Here is a 23,981-nt window from a genome sequence, read left to right on the forward strand (position 1 = left end):
AATTGGTGGCGTCTTAGACTCCATGAAATTCAGTGTTTGTATGCGTGATTTAACCATGTCCCTACTGAAGGGCATTTAGGTTCCTCTCCCCATTATAATGAATGCTGTGATAAATCTTTTATAGACTTTATGGTATTTGTACTGTTCTTTAGTCTACATTGCTAGTCAAATTTTATTGAATATTGCCCAGGTGCCTCCAGAAAAGAGCCAACTAACATTCCTGTAGCCAACCGCAGTTCTCTGATTAATAGTCGCTAATTTTTTCATTACTGTTGCTAATTTGGTAAGGGAAAAATGGTACTTAATTTTTATTTCTTTGATTACAGTAGGGGTTTTTTATGCTTATCGGACATTTATATGTATTTTATGAGTTGCTCACTCCATTTTTCTTTGAAGTGTTGGCTTTTTTCATATTGATCTGTAAGAGTGCCTTATTAAGTATCTTGGCATGTCTTGCAAATACTTTTATCTAACTTGGTGTGTGTGTTTTGCAAAGTTTTAATTGGAAATTTATTCCTGTGTAGGCTGTGATGTAAAAATATGACTTGTTTCTTTCTATCATCAGTTGGCCAGTTGATTAAATTGCTTATCTTTTTTTTTTCTTTTAGGTTGAAGAAGAGGCCTTTCTGATCTCTTTTATTCTAGAGATTGATTAATTTGAGGGTTCACCTATTAGCCTTTCATAAGGGTGGATAATGTGAGTGTCTTTGTGTCCTGCAGGCTAGGAAGAGAAAAACAGGGCTCCTTTGGAGGGCATGAGCAGTGATACTGGGACAGATGACAACTACGTCAGGTGAAAGAAAAAGCTTGATCGAGAAAACCAAGAATCAAACACGGGGGGATTGACTAGAATAGAATGTGCCTAGTTTGGCATTTCTTTGACTGGCCTCTGGGAATTGGAGAGTTGCAGCTGTAGGCTATTAATGGAAGCTGAGAAATTGGGACAGGGTGGAGGGGAAAAGGCACTAAAAGGGAAAGAACTAGATAACACCAGTTTGGCTTTCCTATTGCCTATAAGGAAAACAGAGGCCCAGGAAATAGAATTTTTGGCTTCTGGAAAAGAGGGCCCTTTTAATTCAGGGTAATGATCTGTACACAGGAATTGGTAGAGATTCCCATGAATTCATTGAGAATGAACTTGGACTATTTGTAGTATTTAGGTCCCAGAGAATTAAGGAATTTGATGTGTTTCAGTAGAGCAGAGATTTCTGGGTTGGCTTTTGGATATAAGGAGAGAGGATTTAAAGAGTTGCAATTTTCCTGAGGAATGAAAGCCTGGCTATATGAATATTAGTGAGCTCTACCTAGTCCTGGTAAACTAGGCAATCTGATTTGGGATTTTGACTGTGTGTGGGCAGGAAGGGAGATAATAAAAACTTTGGGGCAAGGGCAGAATGAGGTTACCCGTCCTGTCATTCACGGAAAGAGGACATTTTATCTGGCAGAGTGAGCAGCCAAAGGCATGTTCAAATATGTTTTTAATATAAGAAACTGCTACATGTATTACAATAGTGCTGTCAATAAATGGTAGGGTAGAATGGGGATTGGGAATGAAGAGATTACAAGCAAATGTAATTGTCTCAATAAAGAGGGAGCAGGCATAGCTGGACTGGCTTCTGGAATAGAAGGAACAAGGTGGAAGTGGTGGCAGAAGACATCTTTTACTTTTTATTGATAGCCTACTATGGACCAGGCATGGTGCTGGAGATTGCCATGGTTCCTGCTCTCCAGCTGTTTACAGTCCACTAGAGGAAGTAAGTGCATCATGCTAGGGGAGCACTGAGGAGGCCTCTGCATCCTTAGAAGGAGCCTTTAGGGGTCAAGGAACTCTCCCTTAAAAATAAATTTTTTTTTCACCTTTTAGGAAAGCAAGTGAGGATTGCAGTACCACCTGGAGTTTTAAGGGAGGGGAAAAGGTGTGGAGGGTAAAAGGGAGACTGGGGCCTGTGTGTGGAGGCCAAAGGGGTAAGGCAGCGGTCCCCAACCTTTTTGGCACCAGGGACTGGTTTCATGGAAGACAGTTTTTCCATAGACGGGGGTAGGGTGGGGGGTGGGGGGAGGGGGGATGTTTTCGGGATGATTCAAGCGCATTACGTTTATTGTGCACTTTATTTCTATTATTATTACATTGTAATAAATAATGAAATAATTATACAGCTCACCATAATGCAGAATCAGTGGGAGCCCTGAGCTGGTTTTCACTTGCCGCTCACTGATGGGGTTTTGATATGAGTCTGCAAGCAATTGATTTATTATGGTCTCTGTGCAGTCAAACCTCTCTGCTAATGATAATCTGTATTTGCAGACGCTCCCCAGAGCTAGCATCACTGCCTCAGCTCCACCTCAGGTCATCAGGCATTAGATTCTCAACCTAGATCCCTCGCATGTGCAGTTCACAGTAGGGTTTGCGCTCCTATGAATCTAATGCCGCCACTGATCTAACAGGAGGCGGAGCTCAGGCAGTAATGCCAGCGATGGGGAGCGGCTGTAAATACAGATGAAGCTTCGCTCGCTCGCCCGCTGCTCACCTCCTGCTGTGCGACCCGGTTCCTAAGAGGCCATGGGCCGGTACCGGTCCATGGCCTGGGGCTTGTGGACCCCCGGGGTAAGGGAAGAGTGACTAAGATGGCTATCAGGTAATCAAAAGGAAAGTAAATATAGGAAAAGCAGGTATTGCAAGAAAGAAAAGTTGGCTCTTATTGTCAAGAGGTGATAGGTTGGCCTGCTTCTGAGGTGGCAGCTTTGTCATGGCCCATTGCAAACAGTCAAGGGGCTCCACATCCTGGGTGCAGACAAGCCAGTACTGAAGCTGCTGAGATGCAGGGAACCATGGTATGGGGGTGCTACACAGCAGCTAAATAGAGTAGAATGGAGATGTAAGGAAGAAGCTTAAGCTTTTCAAATAAAGCTCGGAAGAACTAAACGTGTTAGTCTGGAATAGCAGGAGGCATGGATGAAGTGTTAAACATGAACAAACAGAGCAAATGCTCATTTCAATTTCTAGAGCTCTGAGGGACATCTGATAAACCAAAGCTGCCTCAGCTCCAGTGTTTGAGTGGGATGGTGGTAGGGTGTATGACCCAGGCTTGACAGGGATTTAAGAAAAAGGTTTGTGGACCTTTCATCCCATTTGTTTGCAAAGAGTACTATTAGCATTTAGACTAAGATTCTTCTCTATCAGCTTAGCAGAAGTGCCTATAGTTAAGGGATAGAGGCAGTGATGGGTGAAGGGAGGACGATAAGCCAGAGGCCATATCTTTAAAGTTTTCCAAGTTCATGCTGGGGAAAAGAGAATTATCTTCCATGCTCAACTTGACCTGTCTGAGGACCAGCTCAAGAGTTTTCCTGAGGAAGGAAAGCAGAATGCCTTCAGAAGGGATGACTTATGAGTGCAATCTAGGCAGTTTGGTCTTAGACCCTGAGGTAGCCCTGGTCCTAAAGGCAGTATCAGCTGCAGTAGAAAGAAGAGGAAACACGAGGGGTCAGAGAAGCTTTGGCCCACTCTTTTACAAGACATTGGATTTCAGAGAGGGGAGTCTGCTTGCCCAGGGTCCTACAGTGGGTTTAGCAGTAGCTTTCCACCATCAAGCTGCTTTCACTGAAAAAGGGTGAAGGCAAAAGAAAACAAACGGGCAAAACTAAGGAAAAGGTACATTCTTAGGCTTCTACAAATAAGGACAACCATGACCATCTTAGGAGCCCTTTTATATTGGTGTTCACTGGGGTCTTTTATGCCTGCATATGTAAAACTAGGTCGATCTGTTTGGAAGGTACCCAGTAATTCTCACTAATATGTCCATCATTTAGAGTTGTGCTCTCCAATACAGTGGCCAAGTGTCATATGTGACTAATTACAATAAAAAGTCAATTCCTCAGTCATACTAGAGATACATCCCTAAGTAATCAATGGCCAATGTGGTTAGTATCTGTTGGATCAAACAGGGCAGCTATACATAGAACATTTCTATCTCAGGCCTATTGGACGGTACTGATCTAGACATAAGACCTGGTTTGTAGTAGCTGCTTTATAAGTTGACCCTTACACAATGTGGGGGTTGGGGTGCCAACTCCCCTGTGCAGTTGAGAATCTGCATATAACTTTTAGCTGGCCTTCCTCATCTGTGGTTCTGCATCCATGGGCTGAATTTATTATCTAAAAAAATCTGTATATAGGTGGACCCATGCAGCTCAAACATTATTCAGGGTCAACAGTAAATAGTTGTTGGATGAATGGTCCTCTGGACTGTCTGCCATTGCTAGTAAGAGTTTTGGTTTCCACTCTTGCCTTTCTCCTTTCTGGCCAACATAGCCAAGAAAGTTGCAGGAACCCAGATTGGAGTCTCTAGGTCCACACAGCAGAGGATGTGATCTTAAGGCTCTGGAGAAGGCAAGATGAGGTATCTTGAGATGAGATTCACCCTGAGTTGGCTTGCCTGCCCTCTAGCTGCAACCAGACCTGATGGTAGCACCCAGACGTAACAACCACTGGAGCAGGTGGCTGGGGAGATGGGGCACGCTGTGCCACGTGGAGGCACATCGACTTTCCAAACTTCAAGCTTTGCCACTCAGAGCATGAGGGGGCCACACCCCATCTTTACCTGATCCAGAGTCAACTTCTCACCACAGGAGGAGGTGAGTGGGTGAAGGGAACTCGAGGGGAAAATGGAAAGAGAGATGTGCTGAGGCAGTTCTTCCCGAGGGTCAGTTATGGAAGGCTCACGTGAAGGGAGATAATCAATGTTGGAGGGTAAGTAGCCCTCATAGGCAGGAAGGTAGTCCACTGGGAGGACTGTCGAGGGGCTGGCTGGGTTTCCCGGTGTTGAGTCGGGGCCCTTGCTCCCCAGCACCTTGTACAGATCCACCCCTTGTCCTGTCTCTGCTGTGAGAGCTCTCGGAGGTGGGGGGCTCGAGGCACTGTATCCTGTGTCTTCCTCAGAGGTATAGTGACCTTGGACTCCTTGTCCCTTTTCTGGCCAGTTGGGGTGATGGGAACGTCTGAAGGCTGGGGTCACTTGGTGAAGGACTTTGTTGATGACCAGGGTCTCAGGTTCCTCGGGAGTGGGACAGTCTGTCAGGAGCCTATCCAAGGCCAGCTGCGTCTTCTCCTGAGAAAGGGGAGGAAGAAACTCATGTGGCTATGTTGAGTAAGTAGCCATGACGACCGACTTCTCCAGGGTTCCAAAAGGCCTGGCAGCCTGCACTGCCTAGTCAGCTTGATGTGGAACACTGTGGGCCTTTACTTTGTGAGGTAAGAGAAGCAGTTAACATTGCTGGGGAGGCAGACAGGCAGGAGCCGTGGACTCCTCTCAACCCCAGCCAGTGAGCGATTCGCTACCCTGCTCAACCTTCAACTAGACTTGTTTCTGGTGAGTCAAACTGCACCAGCTGCTTTTCCTCTAGCAGAGAGGGTATGAGGGTGTGCAAAGGAAGGGCTGAGCTTGCATCTGTCTGGGGATGAGGCACAGAAGAATTTAAAAGGGTCACACTAGGGCTGAATCCTGAGAGATGTATAGTATTTTCCAGGTAAGGAGGTGGTGGGCAAGGAGAATTGGTCTATTCTGGAACCTGCTAGTTCTTTCTTAGGACAGACACACTGAGGCTTCAGAAATAGAAGGAGGTCACATGTTGATGGGACTTTTATGGGATGCTAAAGACTTTGGGCTTTGATACAACTACTGAAGGTTTTTTTGTCAGGGTAATATCCTTGTCAGTTATGCTTATAAGAAAGAACCCTCTGGAATAACTTTTTGGAAATGATGTTCATCCTTTCTTCCCTACAGCTAATTTCAGTTGTTACTTTTCTTGCTTTGTCTTTCTCGACATCTGATTGGTTACCAGCTCTTCAGTGTCATATCTTTCCTTTCCAAACTTATTACTGATTCCTGAGTCAAGTTCAAGCACTTTATTAACATTTCTTTTTACAGGCTTTATTGGGCTCTCTTTACGTCCTTGAAACTATGTTTTATGCTGACTGCTTGATCTTTCTGAAGCAGATCTCCAAAGCCTGCTTTCATGAAGCCCCTAGTGACTGTTCCCTCCACTGGATTCCTACAACAGCAAAGAAGCCACCTGTTAGGTTCTTAGCACAAGAAGCTTTATGCTGTCACTTTTTTTTTTTTTTTTTAACATGTCTGTAAGCTATCTGCAAGTAGGGACCATGCCTTAAGGGAGGAGGAGAATAACAAAAAATAGCATTAGGACAGGGCAAACCCTGAGGACTAGTCCCAACTCGGAGACTCTACGGCTTGGGAAAACTCAGTCTACCTGTCTGGCCTTTGGATCCCTCATCTGTCGGATGCCAAGCTGTGCAAGAATGGTTTGGTTTGGACTGGCCTCTGATGTCCCCACCCTTGCCTTGAGCATGGCAATTGTCCCCAAAGTGAATGACGATGCTGTCTTAGGGTAGACTTCTGCAAAGGGCGCTGAGCAGCCAGAGGGTACGTGTGTACTTTTCTTTCGGGAGCCTGCTTTTTCCCTATCGCTATGCAAACTGGCCCTGGCACATTGGTCTGGCTTGGAACGTGACTGGCAGCGGCCTAAGTGCTGAGACCACTGCTATGGAAGAGATCTCACTGGATGAGGATCACGTTGTTTTCACAGTGCGAGGCTCTGCCTTCTTGAAAGCTCTGGCAGTATCAATAGAGGCTGTTCCTCAGAGCTTTTACAAAGCAGCCCCCCTGGCTGACAAGTCCTGGGGCAAGGCGTCTTGGACCACTGATAACTCAGGTACATCATGGAAACTATTTTAAGCTTTTACAAGCTCAAAGTAGATAACATCCCAGTGATCCCCTTTATGACTGGGTCTTTTCCTCTACAGCTTTAAGACCCATGGCTTTTTAGCTACATTTTAAGCAATGGTAGGGGGATGTACAGTCTGAGAACTTAAAGCACATTTTGTTGGAGGTGAAAGACTGTTGTGTTTCTGATGTCTGCCCCAGCCTGTCACCAGGAGAGCAGTTTGGGTCTTTAAAAACAGTTTACCCCTTCAAGGGTCAAGTGACATGGGGTTCTGAGGCTGCCACAAGGCCATCATAGATGGCATGTTTAATTTTTTTTAAAATTTTCTAATTTACTGGTTATTTTTGCAAAAGAAATATATGCACATAGTTTTGTAAAAAAATTTTTTAAGTTCAAAGGGAATTTGTAATAAAAATTAAGTGGGCTTCATGCCTACAGCTGCCTCCCCAAAGGCAACCACCATTATCAGTTTCATATTTAGGCTTCCAGAAATATCCTGTGCACATGTTGGAGACTGTGTGTGTGTGTATAAAATCATCTTTTTATACAAATGAGAACCCACTTTAGACAATTAGTACAAACTTTGCTTTTTTTCACTTTTAAATATATTAGAGATGTTAGACACATACAGATCTCATTTTTTTTTAGTAGTTGCATAACATCCTGTTGTACAGATATACCCAAATGTTTAACCTAGCCCCCTGGTGGCCGGTTACGTTATGGCTTCTGTTTATAATGCTGCAGTGAACATACCCATACTGCACAACTTTGGGCATGTGTATGGCAATTTCTGTTACTTTTTCCATGTGTTACTTTCTCTAACTCTTTGTCTTTCTCAGCATCTCTTCTAGGCTTTTATGGGCTCTGCATGGCTCTGTATCCCCTCATGTCCAGGCAGTGGCAAATAGAGGCCATGATGCCACAGCTACCAGCTTGGGAGCCAGGTGTCAGCGACTGACCCAGAGCTGCTTCTCACTGTGCTATTTCAGGCTTTTAGGACATGGGACTGTGGAATCTCCGCATTGGAAGAAAGAGATCTCAGAGCTCAGTTGATTCAGTTCCTGGTACCTGAATCCCCTCTAATACTAGCAGTGGCATCCTTATTGAGTGCCTTCCCATAGGTCATCACAATATTGCCACCAAGTGAGGGCCCAGTGTGTGAACACCTCTTGAGTTAGTCTGTTCAGCTCAGAGGTTTTGACTGCTGGAAACACACCCCTCACCCTGTGCTTAAGATCTTTTAGAACGTATAGTATAATGGAGGACAGCACATCCTGCTTGTATGTGAATCCAGGGTCCACCTACTAGCTGACTAACACTGGGCAAGTTACTGAGTCCTCTGTTCCTCACTTTCCTCATCTGAAAAATGGGGATAATAATACTACAGTCTCATAAAGCTGTTGTACAGATTAGGTGTTAATGCATGAAAAATTTTTTTTAAGTGCCTGGCATAGAGAAAGTAATGTATGTTATGTGTATATATAAATGTAAATATATTATTATGTAATATTGTTGTATATCATATATAATTATATGTCATGTATAATCAAATATATATCAAACATCTATCATATATACGACATATACACGCACATACCTATACTGTTATTATTATACTGTTCTTGCTACTGTAACTTAACAGCAACAAAACTCCTCAATAGAGAGAGGAGACTTCAAGTGTAAATCTTCCTGGGAAGGAAATGAATGATCTTTGCCTTGTATGAGCCATGTGCTTTACATGGCATCTTACCTAGTCTTCACAACAATATATATGAGAGATATTGTCAATTCCTATTTTACGGAGGATGAAACTAAGGCTCATGTCATCGGGCAAGCGCTCAAGGGTCATTGACATAGTAAGTGGCAGAGGTGGCCTTATTTCAAAGGCATTAAACTGCGGTGACTTAACTTCCTACGGAGGCAGACATGGCTGGGACCAGCTCTTTCTCTGAGAGGCGGCTGGTACCACTGGCTTCTGGATGAGGCATGGGTGACTGAAGAGAAGAATCTTGGAGGAGGAGGGCTATACGATGCGAGAGTGTGGGGCTGCCAAGGCGCCGGGTGATGGGAAGAATGTGGACACCCCTCTCCTCCCCTTCAAGACCCTCCGTCAGAGACAGACCCTGCTGCCCGCTGTGAGCTGCTCTTCCCTCCTAGGACTGTGTCAGCCGCTCCCTGCGTGTCCTTTACTCCCAGCATGCTCCTCTGCCAGCTGAGCAACCTCTCCTGCCTTCAAACCTTTTCCTTGCACAGTGGAATGACTTACTGGCTTCCTGCCAAGACCAAAATAGTCTGGGCTGTATTTATCTGTTCTGTGCTCACACAGGACGGGGAACATCACAGTAAAGCTTCAGTGCTCTTGAATTTGGATGAGCCAATGCTCAGACTAGTGCTTGGCAAATATATTTGCTTTTAAAATTTCTTTTGATGTGAGCTGAGGTGAGGAGAGGAACAGAAGGCATAGAGAGGAATGAAAAGTTATGGGTCTTTTAGTCTTGGTCATAAGCTTCAGAAAATTCCTGTGCATGGGAGTGATGACTCAGATGGTAACCTAGCACTCGTGATAAGCAGCTTATCCATAGGATCTAACCACCGAGGTTTCCCTGTACTACAATGAAAGACTTAGATGTACTGATCACCAGAACCCCATCGACTGACCACTAAGGCTTTATACCTTACCTCCACAATGGGATAGTTCTTGGCCCAAGTGCTATTCGCTGGGTCTGGAATTTCTTTGCTACACCACTGAGGTCTGAGGGCCAAAAGGAGAACAAATACCCTGCAGGTAAAGAAAACAGTGACATTGGTTAAGTGGGCACACGGTGGCCTGGAAGCACCGTGACTTCAGTGTAGGGGTATGCAAATGAGTAAACTAAACACTGCAGGAGAAAGATGATGCATCGTCCAAGTCTGGACTAGTTTTCTGTGAAGTTTGGATAGATGATAAAGACTCGTGGTGCAACGACTTAGGGTTTGCTAAATAAACTACGGAACTTTTGCTCGGTGTAATGTTTAGCTATCACTAAGCAGCCAAGCACTCACTCAACAAACGTTGATTGAATCCTTAATGTATGACCAGCACAGTGCCACATGCTGGGGATAAAACAGCAAACAAGAGGACATGGTCAATACCCTTGGGGAGATTACTATTTATATTTAGTAAATTAGAATGTTTATAAAGAGCTTGTAATGAAAACAAAGTAAAACGGGATACAGGTGGTATAAACAGCTTGGACATAACCAATTAAAAAAATGCCAAAAAAAAATACCAATATGGAAATATCCAAACTATTAAAGTAGTTGTATTTGGTGATCAGAGGGTCTTTTTATTTCTTCTTTCCACATCTCTGGGTTTTTGAAAATATTTTAAGGTGAGTTTATTATGTGAAAGAAAAAAATCCTAAAAATGTTTCTCACATGCATATGACTTAACTATTTTGACTATTTTTTTAAAAAAATTCAAGACCAATATGAAGCATTTTTAAAGACTTGGCTTTAACACACTTTGTTTAATAAGAAAAGTAAGCTTCTGGGATGTGTTCAACCCTTTGAAACAAGAGATGAGGCCATGTGACTAGGTTTTTTTCCAAAGAAATGTGAGCAGAGGTACCTGTGACCTAGTATAGATCATGCGGATGAGGAAAGTACCCAAGGGATGGTGGGCCAATAAAGTGGAAGACAATTAGATCCCTAAATGACAGTGTGGAGCAGAGCTGCCAACCAATCTGGATGACATACCTTAGAACTATTATATGGGAGAAAAATGAGCTATTTTATTAAAGCCACTATATTTGGGGGCTCTTTTTTTTTCTTTAACAGCAGAAGCCTCCACCCTAACTGATACTATTTCCCTGAAGAGAGGATGCATGTGATCCTAGTTGACTCTTTGAGTTCAACTTTTTCAAAGTCTACCTAAAGAGAGCTCTGCTTTGAATTATCTATCACATATGGGGGAACTTCAATAAATGGAAAACCTTTCAGACAGGTTCAATGACTAGTAGAATGACTTTGAGCTAGTTTTATTTTAACCTCTTCTCCTATATTACACAACATCTGAAGAAAACTATTGAATAACTAACTCATTTTAAAAATTCTCTTTACCAAATAATACATGTTTAAAGAAATTTTAGGAAATACAGTTAAATAGAACTAAAAGCGCTATGATTCTATCCCCTGTTATAACCACCATTAATATTTTAGTGTATGTCCTTGGAGCAGAGAGTATTAACTGCCGTCCAATACCCATTTTCCCCTCTTTCTTAGAAAGGGGACCCTGATTTACTGGGACAACAATAAGCCCAGCTAAAAGGCCACAGTTTTAAGCCTTCCTTGCCTCACCAAGTTCTGGCTAATGAGAGGTAACCTAAAGTGCCATGTGTGACTTCTTCATGTGTCTTGAAAAGGTGGGTGTGGGCACCTCCCTTCTCCCTGTAGTTGTAGAATGCAGGCATGATGACCATAGTTCCTGCAGCCATTGGACCATGAGGTGAACTTGATGATGAAAGCCAATGTCGGGATAGTGAAGCAGAAAAAGAAGGAGCCTAGGTCTCTGATGACTGGGGACCTCCTACACCAGCCGTTACCTGAGTTTACTTACTTTACCTGGGTGAGAAACTTAGCTCATTTGTCATATTTTTATGTTACATACAACCAAATTAAATGCTAACTAATATACCTTGCGTGTCTGTGGGCACGTGTGTATGCACTATTTTTAAAAAATGAAAGTACATGTTTTGCAACTTGTTTTTTAAAATGTAACATAGCAAATATTCATACCATTTAATTTTCTTCTACATCTTTAATGAATGCATAGTATGCTGTATAGCATGAAATATACTGATTTATTTAACCAATCCCACATCGTTAGGCATTTAGGTTGCTTCAAATTGTTTTCCTTCTATGAACGATACTTCAGTGAACACAGTTGCCACTAAATATTTGTATATACCTATGATATAGTGAGATGGGAATTGCTAGGTGAAATGTTTAATATTTTTAAAAATTAAACATATACTGTCACCCCAAAAAGGTGAATATATTTAGTGTTCTACCAGCGATGTAGGAGAGTAACCATTTTTTTGACCCATAGCAGCAACAGCTATTATATGAAAAAAAAAAAAAATTTACCAAAGTTGGCAGGTGTAATGAACTTACTTTTGCCGGAAGCAACGCACTGAGAGAACGCCCACCATGATGACACCCATGCAAATGCTTGGTGCCACAAATGTGCTCCAATTGGCTTTACCTGAAACGAAAAGTTAGCATACCCTGTGACTGAGTTATCGTCAATGAACATTTCTAAATACTGACTGTTGTGTGAACCCGCTGGGCTTTACCCACAGCTCCTGGATAGCTAGACTCAGGAACTCTCTTTTGCCCATTGAAGAAGGAAGAAGGGCCCAAAGGGGCCAATACTAAGGTTCCAAGGAAGGAGCTCCAGCCCTACAAGGGCTTCTTCATCTAATAGGTGCAGAAAGAAAGGGACTGTGGTATACAAAGCACTGGTTGTGAACTGGGAGCCCTGGATTCCATTCCTAACTCTGCCGCTGACTGATGTGTGGACCTCAGATTCTTGATCTATAAAAGGTGAACGATGACATCTACCTTGCAGGTTGTTGTGAACATTAGAGATGGTGTATTTAAAGGGCACAGCCATGTACTTGAACAGAGGAGGCCTCAAGAAATGGTAGCTATCAATTTTACCAAACCATTGGATAAGCCCTCTGTCTACCTAGGGTCTTTGAAATTGTTCTGATTCCTTCCTATGACATGTAAATATTTCACTACGTGTTGGAAGTTTTCATTAATTCATCCAACATTTATTGAATGTAAACCATGTAACAAGCCAGATTAGGTGCTGTAATACACAGATGAATGGGACATGGGCTCTGAAGACAGTCCAGGAGACAGATGTGTAAACATGTAAACAGTAAACCATGATGCCACGGGATACATCTAAAAACAGCATGTACAAGGCTGTGTCACAGAGAACAGCATGGGAAATGGCTTCACGAGCAGCTCAGGAAGGTTTCCCAAAAGGCAGGATGTCGAAAGTTTAGAGTCGGATGGCTAGGAGTTGGCTAAGTGGACAAATTAGGGAAGTGCAGACTAGACAGCAAGCGCGGAAGGAGGAAAGAGCGAGTGCTTCAGCAACCGCAAATAGTCTGGTCTTGCTTTCCAGTATGAATGATGAGTATGCGGCAGACAACAAAGCTAGATGGATGAACAGGACCAGGTCGTGCAGGGCTTGGTAACAAAGCAGTTTAAATTCTAGCTTGAAAGCCCGTGGGGAACCACCGATGGGTTGCAACAGGAGGTAGAATGTCAGCAACAGGGATCTTGTAGAAAGATTCTTCTGATAGAGTGAAGAACAGGGTGGGAGGGAGGGTGACCAGGGGCCACTAGCGGCCAGAGACCTGCTAGCCCCTGTGACAGGGGCTTTTCCCAGGGCTGAACAGGGGAGTTAATGCAGGAAACCTTGTTACCACCCCACACAATCGGCACAATCTGACATTTCGTTAGCATCTGCCTTTCTTTCTGGGCAGATGGGACGAGTCTGGAGTACCAGGAGTAGAAAGATGCTGAGTCCTTAGTCCAATTAATTGCTCACAAGTTAACTTTCATGGGAGTGCTTGAGAAGAGGGCTTGTCACTTTTCCCAGTGGAGGAGTATCTGGCATAGAACAACAAAGTCCTGAATGATTAACTTGATACTCCATGTCACAAAGCAAGAACAGCTTGTTTTATGCTTAGAGCAGATGCAAACAGGGGCTGCCAGAGAGAAAAGCATAATTTAGCCAGTGGAGAGAAACTCATGTTAGCTGGGTCACTTCGTCACATACTCAAATCTGTGTCTGATTTGTAGTTCTGCCACTTGCCACCTCTAAGACCTTGGGTAATCTTTTTGTACCTCACACCTGTAAAAAGGCATCATAATCTCTCATTCTTTTATTCATTTCATATTGAGTGCCTGGTAGTATGGCCAGGTACAGGCGTGTAAAGCAGGCACATTACATGGTTGTGGGCAGGATTAAACGAGTAAACGTATGTGTTACATGTGTTGAATTGTGTCCTCCCACCCCCAAAATTCATATATTGAAGTTCTAGCTCAATAAGTACCTCAGAAAGTGACCTTATTTGTAAATAGGGTCATTGCAGAGGTAATTAGTTAAGACAGGTCAGGCTGGAGTAGGGTGGCCCCTAGCCTGACATGACTGGTATCCTTGTAAAAAGGGCAATTTTGAACAAAGAGAAACACACAAGGAAAACTCTAAGTGAGATGAAGGTAGGGATCTAGAAACCAAGGAATGCCAAAGATTGCCCCCAGTTGCGAGGTGAGAGGCATGGAACAGATTCTCTCACAGCCCTTGGAGGAAGCCAACTCTGTTGACACCTTGATCTCAGACTTCCAGCCTCCAGAACTGTGAGGAAATGAATTTCTGTTGTTTAAGCCACTCAGTTTGTGGTACTTTGTTACAAGAGCCCCAGCAAACTAATGCAGTATTCAAAGAGCTTAACACGTGCCTGGCACATAACTAGCTGATATGCAGTAGCTGTATTACTTTGGGGATTATTCTCATCATTCACTGAACAGATATTCATTTAACAAGTACTATGTGCTGGGTGCCATTCTAGACCTTGATGATAGAGATTAAACAGATACTAGTCCCTGCCTGTTGGATTCAGAGTTTTGAATAGGGGTCAAGTATAGCGCATTATGAAGGAAATATGGATGTGCATTTGGGAAGGCTTTCTGGAGGGGGCAACATTTTGGCTGAGTTTAGAAAAACGAGTAGACACTGTCTCCAAGCAGACAATGTAATGGTAGGGCACTGTGGTTAGAGGAAATAGCAAGTGCAAAGGTATAGCAGCAAGAAAGTAATTAGTGAATTACAGAAAATCTGATAATCTCCATAGCAAGTAGTGGGAGTATACTCCTGTATAGGAATTCACAGTGGACTTGCCCTCTCTAAGGGTGGTTCTTACCTTGCAGACAAAATTCTCTTTCATTTCCTTGGGGGCTTTCACCAGCAGCTGTCAGAGCTGTCATCCATAGAATGTATGTCACTCTGGGCCGCAGGCTGTCTATGGGATGAGGATTTGGGGAGACCCTATAGGGAATTTCTGAAAGGAAGATAAATATAAAGGTTAAGGCACAAATTAAAGGAAATATCTGAATGTGGGCTCTTACTCATTTTTATTTGTTAATGCTTCATTTAATTTGAAAGAGAAAAGCACATTGCTGCTTTAAAGTAGTCCTAATTCATTAATACTTAACACTTTAAAAGGCCCTGGGCACTGTCATTTATGAAGGCACCACTTCACAGCATATCAGAAGAATTACATTTTTTTTCTGTGGTAAAATCTTTTCAAAGAATTTTTATTATTTTGCTTTTGAAACTATTTAGCTGTAGTAACTAAATTCTTTTATTTCCTATGACTATAATGTTTCCGACATTTATCAGGTATATTTGAGAACCCCTGGGGAGGAAATTAAATGTACAAATTATTTTCAACGGAATTTTTAAGCAAGCTAAGTTTAGCAATTAATGAAATAGACATTTAATAACATTTATTAATTCTGACTTTCTTTTTTATTTTTTGGTAAGTTCTGGGTACTGGTCTTAGTGGGTTTAATCATTGATCTGCTTCAATTTGACATAAAATCTAAAAAATGAGAACAATGGTACTTAGATTTATTTTGGTAGTTCAAGGCTAGACTGTCAGTTCTTTATGCTTTTAACACCCCTGCAGGTTCTCAGCAAGTAAGATTTTGGTTTTTGAGCAATGTGTTTATGCTGTTTTTTTCCTCCAAGAGATATGAATATCTGTAGCCTTTAGTAAATAGGCAGTCTCCTCCTCCAGGGATCTGCTGGGTGTGAGTTTTGGAGTGACCTCTCAAAAACTGAGGGGGGCTATAAAATCGAGGCAAGAACTTTGACAGGTGTAGCCTACCGGTTTGCTCAGCAGACTTGTGTGTGTGCTGGTGATCAAAGTGGAAACTAGAACTCAGCACTTTGTGCCTCAACATTATTTACTGTCTCACAAACCCCAGGGCAAGTCAGATTTTGACCCTGTTTGCTGAATTTATTTCAACAGTCACACATATTTATTGAGTGTCTGCCCTGGACAAGGCACCAAGGCACAGAATCTGCCTCAAAGAGTTCACCATCTAGTAGGGAAAACAGACCCCTTACACTCACTCACCCCTACTTACTATGTGTGACCAGCAAGATGGAACCCTGTATTATTGCATCCACTCCACCCAAAGGAGCTGAGGCCTGAGCAGATCATTTAACAGCTGTGACTATCAGAGCAATTTCTATATTTTACATCCTTTTGAGAAAAAGTACCATGTGGAAAATTCCCAAGCCTACTTTAACCTGATGAAATTGCTTGCACAGACTTCAGCTATATGATTACACTAAAATGTCTCTTATTCCCAAGGCAGGGGACTAAAACAATAATTTGGGAGAGACTTTCTGCTCATCTTCCTGCAGCAAAGCATAGGCGAGCATCAGGGAGTCAGTCGTCCAACTGTGTTAGGGCATCCTTAACTCCAGGAGTGAATGAGCCGTTGGAACACAAGGGAAGGAGTTTGAATGATTTGTTGGGCCAAAAAAGTTTACACGCCAACACAGATACATGCACATGTGTATATTTGAAGAATAAAAATAGAAACTATGGGGGAAGCCAAGAGGAGGGTGATGGTGTCAGCAGTTTGGTTGGCAAATAGGTTGAGTTGAGTAAAGGAAGAAAGAAGTCATGCAGGAAATACTGGTTCTGCTGCCTTGTCTGGGCTGTGATCTCTGGCAGAGATAAAGGAGGCCATTCTGTTCTTGGGTCTGAAACTTTAGGTTTAAGGTGGTTAAATGACAAAGGCACCAGTTTAGGGAGATGTGATGGTTGCCAATCATCTGAAAGGTCACCAGTAAGAAGGTCAAGTGGTACCAGGCAAAACAGCTGCATGGCGCCTGGAAATCCGCTTTTATCTAAACAACTGCATTGGTTTGACAAAGCCCACGGCAGTATGAACCCATCTGTTACTCAAAAAATACTATTTTTATTAAGCACCTACTGGGTGCTTGGCTGTATTATAGGTAAGGGGGAGACAATGGTGAACTAACTGCCATGGCTTCTGCCCTCATGTTGGCAAAAACAGCCAAGTGATAAGTAGAATGTGTGTGCCCATAGAGCAGTGCACATGGCAGTATCAACAAACTTCCAGAGGAGTGGCTGTGTACCCAAATCACCTGGGGAATGCAGGTGCCCCACCCCAGGGCTACCCTGCTCACCTGCCCAGGCAGGCGAAGTGTTCCTACTGCACCCTGCTTGTGCTGTTAGGGGCCGTGACAGAAGACGCCTCGGAACTCCATCCTCCTTTTGCTGATGTGGAGCCTCTCTGCTTTCTTTTTCCCTCCTCCTCAACCTACTGCCCTCTACCACTCTCTAGAAATGGCACTTGTGGATTTGCCAATGATTTCTGGTTGCCCAATGCAATAGTAGGTGTCAGTCCTTGATTACAGCACTTACATATCAATTTTGTGTGCTTTTCCATCTCCCTGGGTGCACTGTGAGCTCTCTGAAGATAGGGAACAGGTCTTCGTTCATCTGTAAGTGCTAAGAGGGAAACCATCTAAAACTGGTACAAAACAGGACTTTGAATCTGCACCTTCTCCCCTTTAAACTTATTTTAAAATACCCTTACACAGACTTTAGATTCATCAGATTTGGTGCAAAAAAGGTAGGTAATTTCTTCAACATCTACAAGAGCAGATTTAAGAACCATCTAACCATGTTGATCTTGTTGTAAATAAGCATCTTGGTTTAAATTCTGTCAAAATGAAAAATTGGGGGGGAGCAAATTTCATATGAAGTATTCCAAATGGCTCATGACGAGATCAATTGATTCATCACCTTTGGGGGTGCATTTCAGAACTGACCCTGACAGCGGGGAGCAGTTCTGTTCAGTGACCTGCTGTATTTAACAATGGTGGGTTATTAAGCTGATTACCGTAAGATCCTACAGTGGAATACTATAAAGCTGTTAAAAAAGAATGAGACAAGTCCACATGGATTGATGTGGAAAGATCTCAGTATGCATTATTGAGAGGCAAAGGTAAGGTGCAGATCAGAATACAGATGTTTATCCCAAATGTATGCATTAAGTTTTTTTCTGGACGAACACACAAAGAACTGCTAACAGCCTAAGTATGGAGGAAGGGATAATTTCCACTTTATATCTTTTTGAACTATTTGAATGCTTTTACTATATACAAGTATTATTTATGTAATAAGAAATTAATTAGCTTTAAAAGTCATAACTTTTAGAGAAGCAGTACTGCAGATCTAAGGTCAAGAGAGAGGACCAGTTCCTCAGGTTTCCCAGGTAAAAATCACTCTGCAGGCAGCCCTCTGACACCTACATCTCAGGCTGGCTTTGTTACATTCTTCTTGGACCTAATAGTTCTCACAAAGGAATAAAATGCTTGCTTCTTTATGATAAATGCTCCCGAAAGAAAGCCAGCTGCCTATGAAATACTAAAGGGAAGCTCAAGCCAGGAAAAACAAAACAAAACTGAGTAAATCAAAGATTAGAACATTAAATCTGGCAAGTGACTTGGAACTGCTCGGTGAACGAGTGATGAAATCATTTGAGATAATGCTCCAGCCAGAATTTAATTGCTTTAGTCTTACAGCATAATTATGGGTCATAAGGAGTTACTTAAATTGTATTTTATCCATTTAAGGAGAAAATAATACGCTATGATGGTATTTGCAAGTGTGGTGATTCGAAGATTCTCCAAATGCATTTCCTGCAAGCCTCAAGGGTCTATATAATAGTATCAAAGCACGCTTATTGCTTTTTGAAATGCTATCTCCCCATATGAGTAAGCTCCTTGAAAGCCTCGTCCAGTAACTTCATTTCTTCAATTTGCTTGGCATGTAACACATATTCAGTAACTTTGTGTGTGTGAGTGTGTGTGTGTGTTTAGATGTCTATTTTTCTTCATTCAATTAATTTCACATATATTTATGGAGCACCTCCTAAGTGCCAGGTATGGTGCTAGCACTTGTACACCCTTGTGTTTTCCCAACACCTAAACAAGAAAGACCCTGCTGGCTTTGTTTCTCACACATACCACAAAGCTGAGGCTGGGAATTGGAGTCCTGTTCCTTCCAATATATCCTGTAATGGAGGATGCAGCCCATTTGCTCCCGGGCTGGAATTTCGTTCCATGAAATTAAAATGCTCCCTTTTTCCTCTGAGATGGCATTAATGTGGGGGCCACTCAGTGGTGCTGTGAAGTAGAACACAGGAGGCTTTTGTCACCCTCCAAATCCAAACCATTAAACTACAGCAAAATTGGGCAAAAGGTCCCAAGACTCACCTTTGTGTTTAGAGTTACCCCGGATGGAGTTGCATCCTCCCTGGTCCCCTGAAAGTGCATGCACACGGATTTCATAACAGATGTAGGGTTTTATGTTTTCTGCAAGACATAAAGACAGACGCTACTCCGGGTGAAACAAGGATTTAAAGAAAACCACACAGACAGCTCTTGAAACAAAACTCACCTTCAAGAAAAAACTTTGACTTTTACAAATAAATTATTTGCTGTTTACAGAAAAGTAAGGGTGGTGTTTTGCAGACATAGCACCGGAACGGCTCTTCTAATTCCCTAGATGCTTATCAGGCTCTGACAGGGTAGCATGGGATGACACATTCAGGCGTGACTAATCAGGGGTGCTCAGTGCAATCTACCCCCTTGTTACCCCCCTTCCCCCCCTCCTCGTACCATGTTCCACTCGGATCTCAGTTGTTTCACAGCTTGGAAGATTAGGAAGACACCTGGGAATGTTAATACTCCTTCCTAGCTTTTTTTTTTTTTTGCGGTACGCGGGCCTCTCACTGTCGTGGCCTCTTCCGTTGTGGAGCACAGGCTCCGGACGCGCAGGCTCAGTGGCCATGGCTCACGGGCCCAGACGCTCCGCGGCATGTGGGATCCTCCCGGACCGGGGCACGAACCCGTGTCCCCTGCATCGGCAGGTGGCCTCTCAACCACTGCACCACCAGGGAAGCCCTCCTTCCTAGCTTTTAAAGTGCCACACTTGGCAGTTTTCTGTCAATCATGAAGTTTATTGGCAAGTCACTCTTCCCTTTCTGAACTCCCTATTTCCATGAATCTCAGATTTCTACTTCCTGTAAAGAAAAGTCCCCTCTCATAGATACTGCCCATGACATATCTTTAAACTCCCAATGAAAGTTTAAAGGAAAAAGATTATTTCTGTTAGGTACCTAACTGTAGTCTCATGTGGTCAGGGTAAGGACTCTCTCCCATATTGTTCAATGCCCTGCCATAGGTAGGTCTGGTCCCCTACACTGACAATTGATTAGGGTTTAACATTTTCGTTTTGGGGAAGAAGAATTTTACATCACAAAATAATTTACTAGTGTGTGTGTTATATAAAAATCCATTGTCCCTTAAATATTCCAGCAAGTAGGTAGTATATGAAGCTCAGACGTGCAACCAGTACCGTCAGAAGGGACCATGAGGAAATCAAAACTCACACCATGGGTGAGTTCCAACTCGTATCCGTGAACCGAGTGAAATGGAGCGAGGCTGCAATCAGCTTAGTCCTGTAATCCAAAGATACTTTGTGGGTAGCCTCCAGACCCAGAAGCTCCGAGGGCAACACGGAATATGGAATCATTTCATTTGGGAGGGGCTGGTGCCTGGCTGCTCTGTCGCTAGTTCTGGAAGGGACCCACCAACCACCGTGCCATGTGGGAGTTCCAGATGAGCTCATTAGGCAAATGGTTTCGTTGCATTTTGCCATGCAAAGTGTGAGTTCAGGGCAGAGGCCTTGGGGAGCTGCTGCATCAGAAGCTGTGGGTTCCTTCTTATGAACAGCCCACCCTTAGTGGAGGAGGGAGGAAAATGTGGCTCCATAACTTAGCTGACATTTTCCTTTCTATGAAGAGCAGAGCCCTGGCAAGCTTGTTCCCCAGTTCTGACCTTAAGAACTCCTGTTTTACTGGCTAATTCTGACATGAACACCCCCTAATCATTGTCTGCTCCCTACCTCAAAAATTCCTTAGCCTTTGCTGCTGGTGGATGAAGCCCATACTCTTTTTTTTGTTGTTGTTTGTTTGTTTTGTTTTTGCGGTACGTGGGCCTCTCACTGCTGTGGCCTCTCCCATTGCAGAGCACAGGCTCCGGATGCGCAGGCTCAGCGGCCACGGCTCACGGGCCCAGCTGCTCCGTGGCATGTGGGATCTTCCCGGACCGGGGCACGAACCCGTGTCCCCTGCATCGGCAGGCAGGCTCTAACCACTGTGCCACCAGGGAAGCCCGAAGCCCATACTCTTAATATTTTCATTTCTTTCTACAGTCTGGCTCCAACTTCCAGGCTTATATCTTGAAACCCCCAGGCATACACATATACCTGGCACCCTTGGGCAAAGGCTCTGTCTTCACATTTATAAACCACCTCTTAGGTGGTTTTTCTGCAGAAAGCTAAATTCACCTATTAAGTCTGGGAGAAGGCAAACATTAAATGATCAGCAATGAGGAGTAATCACAGAGGAAGTATGATGGGACCATACAGAAGAGGGGCCCAAATAGCTAGGCATCAGGGAAGGTTTTCTAGACACTGTGATGTCTACATATTTGTAAAAGGAGTGTCTCTATAAGGTCAGAACTGTTTTCAGCAAGACAAGACAGGACTGACAGTTTCTAGCCTAGGCCACACCAACTTATAATCCAGGAGGTGGACTTCACTGTAGTCTGCTCCAAAACACCCAACTTGGCCCCAGCCAGATGCTGAGAAAAGACTGGTAAGGATCTGATGACAATGAGTCATCTTACTTATTGGAGAGGGTTACTTTGAATTCATGATAAGTATGAGTTAAGTTTTAAGTGTTTATTTCCAGAACATAACATCAACACAGACTCATAGTTGATCAAGTGTTTTCAAGTGGGAGAACAACTTGAATTAATAGTTATCTTACCCAGTATTATTCATTTTATTCAAATGAATATGTCATACTTAGGAAACATTTTAGCTTCCTAAGTATGAAAAACATTCTCTCTTGTCATCTATTTTATGCATTGTGTGTAGAATATAGAATTTCTAAAAGGAAAGAACTGTAGGGACTATATAGTTCAAACTATCCCAAAGGGGTAAATCCTAATACAGTTTATAATAAGCTTTTACAATTATATAGCAGTTTAGAGTTCAGTAAATGCCTTTTCTATCCACTGTTTTATCTGATTTGACGGGCATAACAGCTCTAAAGGAAAAATGGTTCTACTGCAACAACTCTAGGGACAGAGAACACACTGCCTTGAGGGGCAATCAACTGTCCTATTAGAGACCATCAAGTATAAGGAAAGTTCTTTCTCAAAATTGAGCTGACATCTGTCTTCTTATAATTTTTATGCAGAGGGCCTTCATTATGCTCTCCAAAACAACAAAGGACACATACTCTTTCTTATATACATGTCGAAGCCAGTAACAGCCATCAACCACCCCCCACTGCCCCAATCCAGAATTCTCTTCTATGGGCTAAGTGGTTTCCACATTAAAAGTTCCAGACCCGGGCTTCCCTGGTGGCGCAGTGGTTGAGAGTCTGCCTGCCGATGCAGGGGACACGGGTTTGTGCCCTGGTCCGGGAAGATCCCACATGCCGTGGAGCGGCTGTGCCCGTGAGCCATGGCCGCTGAGCCTGCGTGTCTGGAGCCTGTGCTCCGCAACGGGAGAGGCCACGACAGTGAGAGGCCCGTGTACCAAAAAAAAAAAAAAAAAAAAGTTCCAGACCCCTAATGGCTTACTCACTTTCCTCTGATGTTCACTGGATTATCCAGGCAGCACTCTTTTTATTTATTTATTTATTTATTTATTTATGGCTGTGTTGGGTCTTCGTTTCTGTGTGAGGGCTTTCTCCAGTTGTGGCAAGCGGGGGCTACTCTTCATTGCGGTGTGCAGGCCTCTCACTATTGCGGCCTCTCTTATTGCGGAGCACAGGCTCCAGATGCGCAGGCTCAGTAGTTGTGGTTCACGGGCCTAGTCGCCCCGCGGCATGCGGGATCCTCGCGGACCGGGGCTCGAACCCGCCTCCCCTGCATCGGCAGGCGGAATCTCAACCACTGCGCCACCAGGGAAGCCCTAACTAACCTAACTTTGATATGCAAATAATACCATTTCTCTTTGGGAAAATTAAAATAAGAAGAATTTCACTAATAGGTTTTTGGTAACGTATTCATCGGTAAGTAAGGGAGGCCTCTGAGTACTTTAAACACAAAACAATCTTAGAAGCTGACTGTGGGGCTTCCCTGGTGGTGCCGTGGTTAAGAATCTGCCTGCCAATGCAGGGGACACGGGTTCGAGCCCTGGTCCGGGAAGATCCCACATGCCACAGAGCAACTAAGCCTGTGCACCACAACTACTGAGCCTGCGCTCTAGAGCTCGCGAGTCACAACTACTGAGCCCCACTGCTGCAACTACTGAAGCCCGCACGCCTAGAGCCCGTGCTCCGCAACAAGAGAAGCCACTGCAATGAGGAGCCCGCGCACCGCAACGAAGAGTAGCCCCCGCTCGCCGCAACTAGAGAAAGCCTGCGTGCAGCAACAAAGACCAAACACAGCCAAAAATAAAAATAAAAAAATAAAAAAATAAGAAGCTGACTGTGGCTAACAGATAGAGTAAGACACTTCAGAGTTTGTGAATTAAGAACTTGAGAAAAAATAAACCTGAGACCTTGCCGTTTGATGTTTGTTTGGCAAATGTCAACTGCCTGCTGTGTGACTAGGACTAGATCTCTCCTCTGAGAGAAGAGGTTAAGGATTCTTTTCACTGGTCAGGAATGGCAAGCCCCATTTAGGGATTGCTATGATGAAAGCTAAAGGGCAAGTGTCACACTCTGATGGGAGGAAGATGTGCACCATAGCAATCATTTATAAAAATGATTAAATGAGCCTTTGGCTACCTTATTTTCCAATTGTCCAATGTGGTTTATGCTCAGGATTGAACTATTTGTGAGATTTCTTTTTCATTTAAATTCATATTGTATGATACAGAAATTTAGGTTGTGCTTGCTCCAAGGGTAAAATGAAATTGTAAAAAAAAAAAAAGAAAAGGCATTGATTAACTTCTGTCCAATTATTTGAATAAATTTTCAGACACTTTCTATCACTTGATTTTAACCACTGACAGATTCAGAATTTGAGGACTAGAGACACC

The 23,981-nt window shown here is 43.3% G+C and overlaps 1 protein-coding gene across 4 annotated transcripts in view; it reads right to left on the minus strand.

Moving 5' to 3' along the window:
• Positions 1 to 4,142: 4,142 nt before the first annotated feature.
• Positions 4,143 to 23,981, minus strand: part of IL12RB2 (interleukin 12 receptor subunit beta 2) — an 80,778-nt gene continuing 60,939 nt past the window's right edge. Inside the window, exons 11-16 of one of the 4 annotated variants that reach the window (XM_029228550.1) lie at positions 19,130 to 19,228; positions 18,881 to 19,039; positions 14,724 to 14,861; positions 11,893 to 11,983; positions 9,418 to 9,517; positions 4,143 to 5,105 (exon numbers count right to left, since the gene is read on the minus strand). In XM_029228550.1, the coding sequence (XP_029084383.1) occupies positions 4,566 to 5,105; positions 9,418 to 9,517; positions 11,893 to 11,983; positions 14,724 to 14,861; positions 18,881 to 19,039; positions 19,130 to 19,228 (1,127 nt within the window). In that variant the 3' untranslated portion in view covers positions 4,143 to 4,565. The other 3 variants (XM_029228553.1, XM_029228551.1, XM_029228552.1) reach the window with 3 other exon arrangements.

This window comes from Monodon monoceros, unplaced genomic scaffold (assembly GCF_005190385.1).
Source record: "Monodon monoceros isolate NGI ecotype Baffin Bay Population unplaced genomic scaffold, NGI_Narwhal_1 Super_Scaffold_18, whole genome shotgun sequence".
In the NCBI taxonomy this organism is placed as follows: domain Eukaryota; kingdom Metazoa; phylum Chordata; class Mammalia; order Artiodactyla; family Monodontidae; genus Monodon; species Monodon monoceros.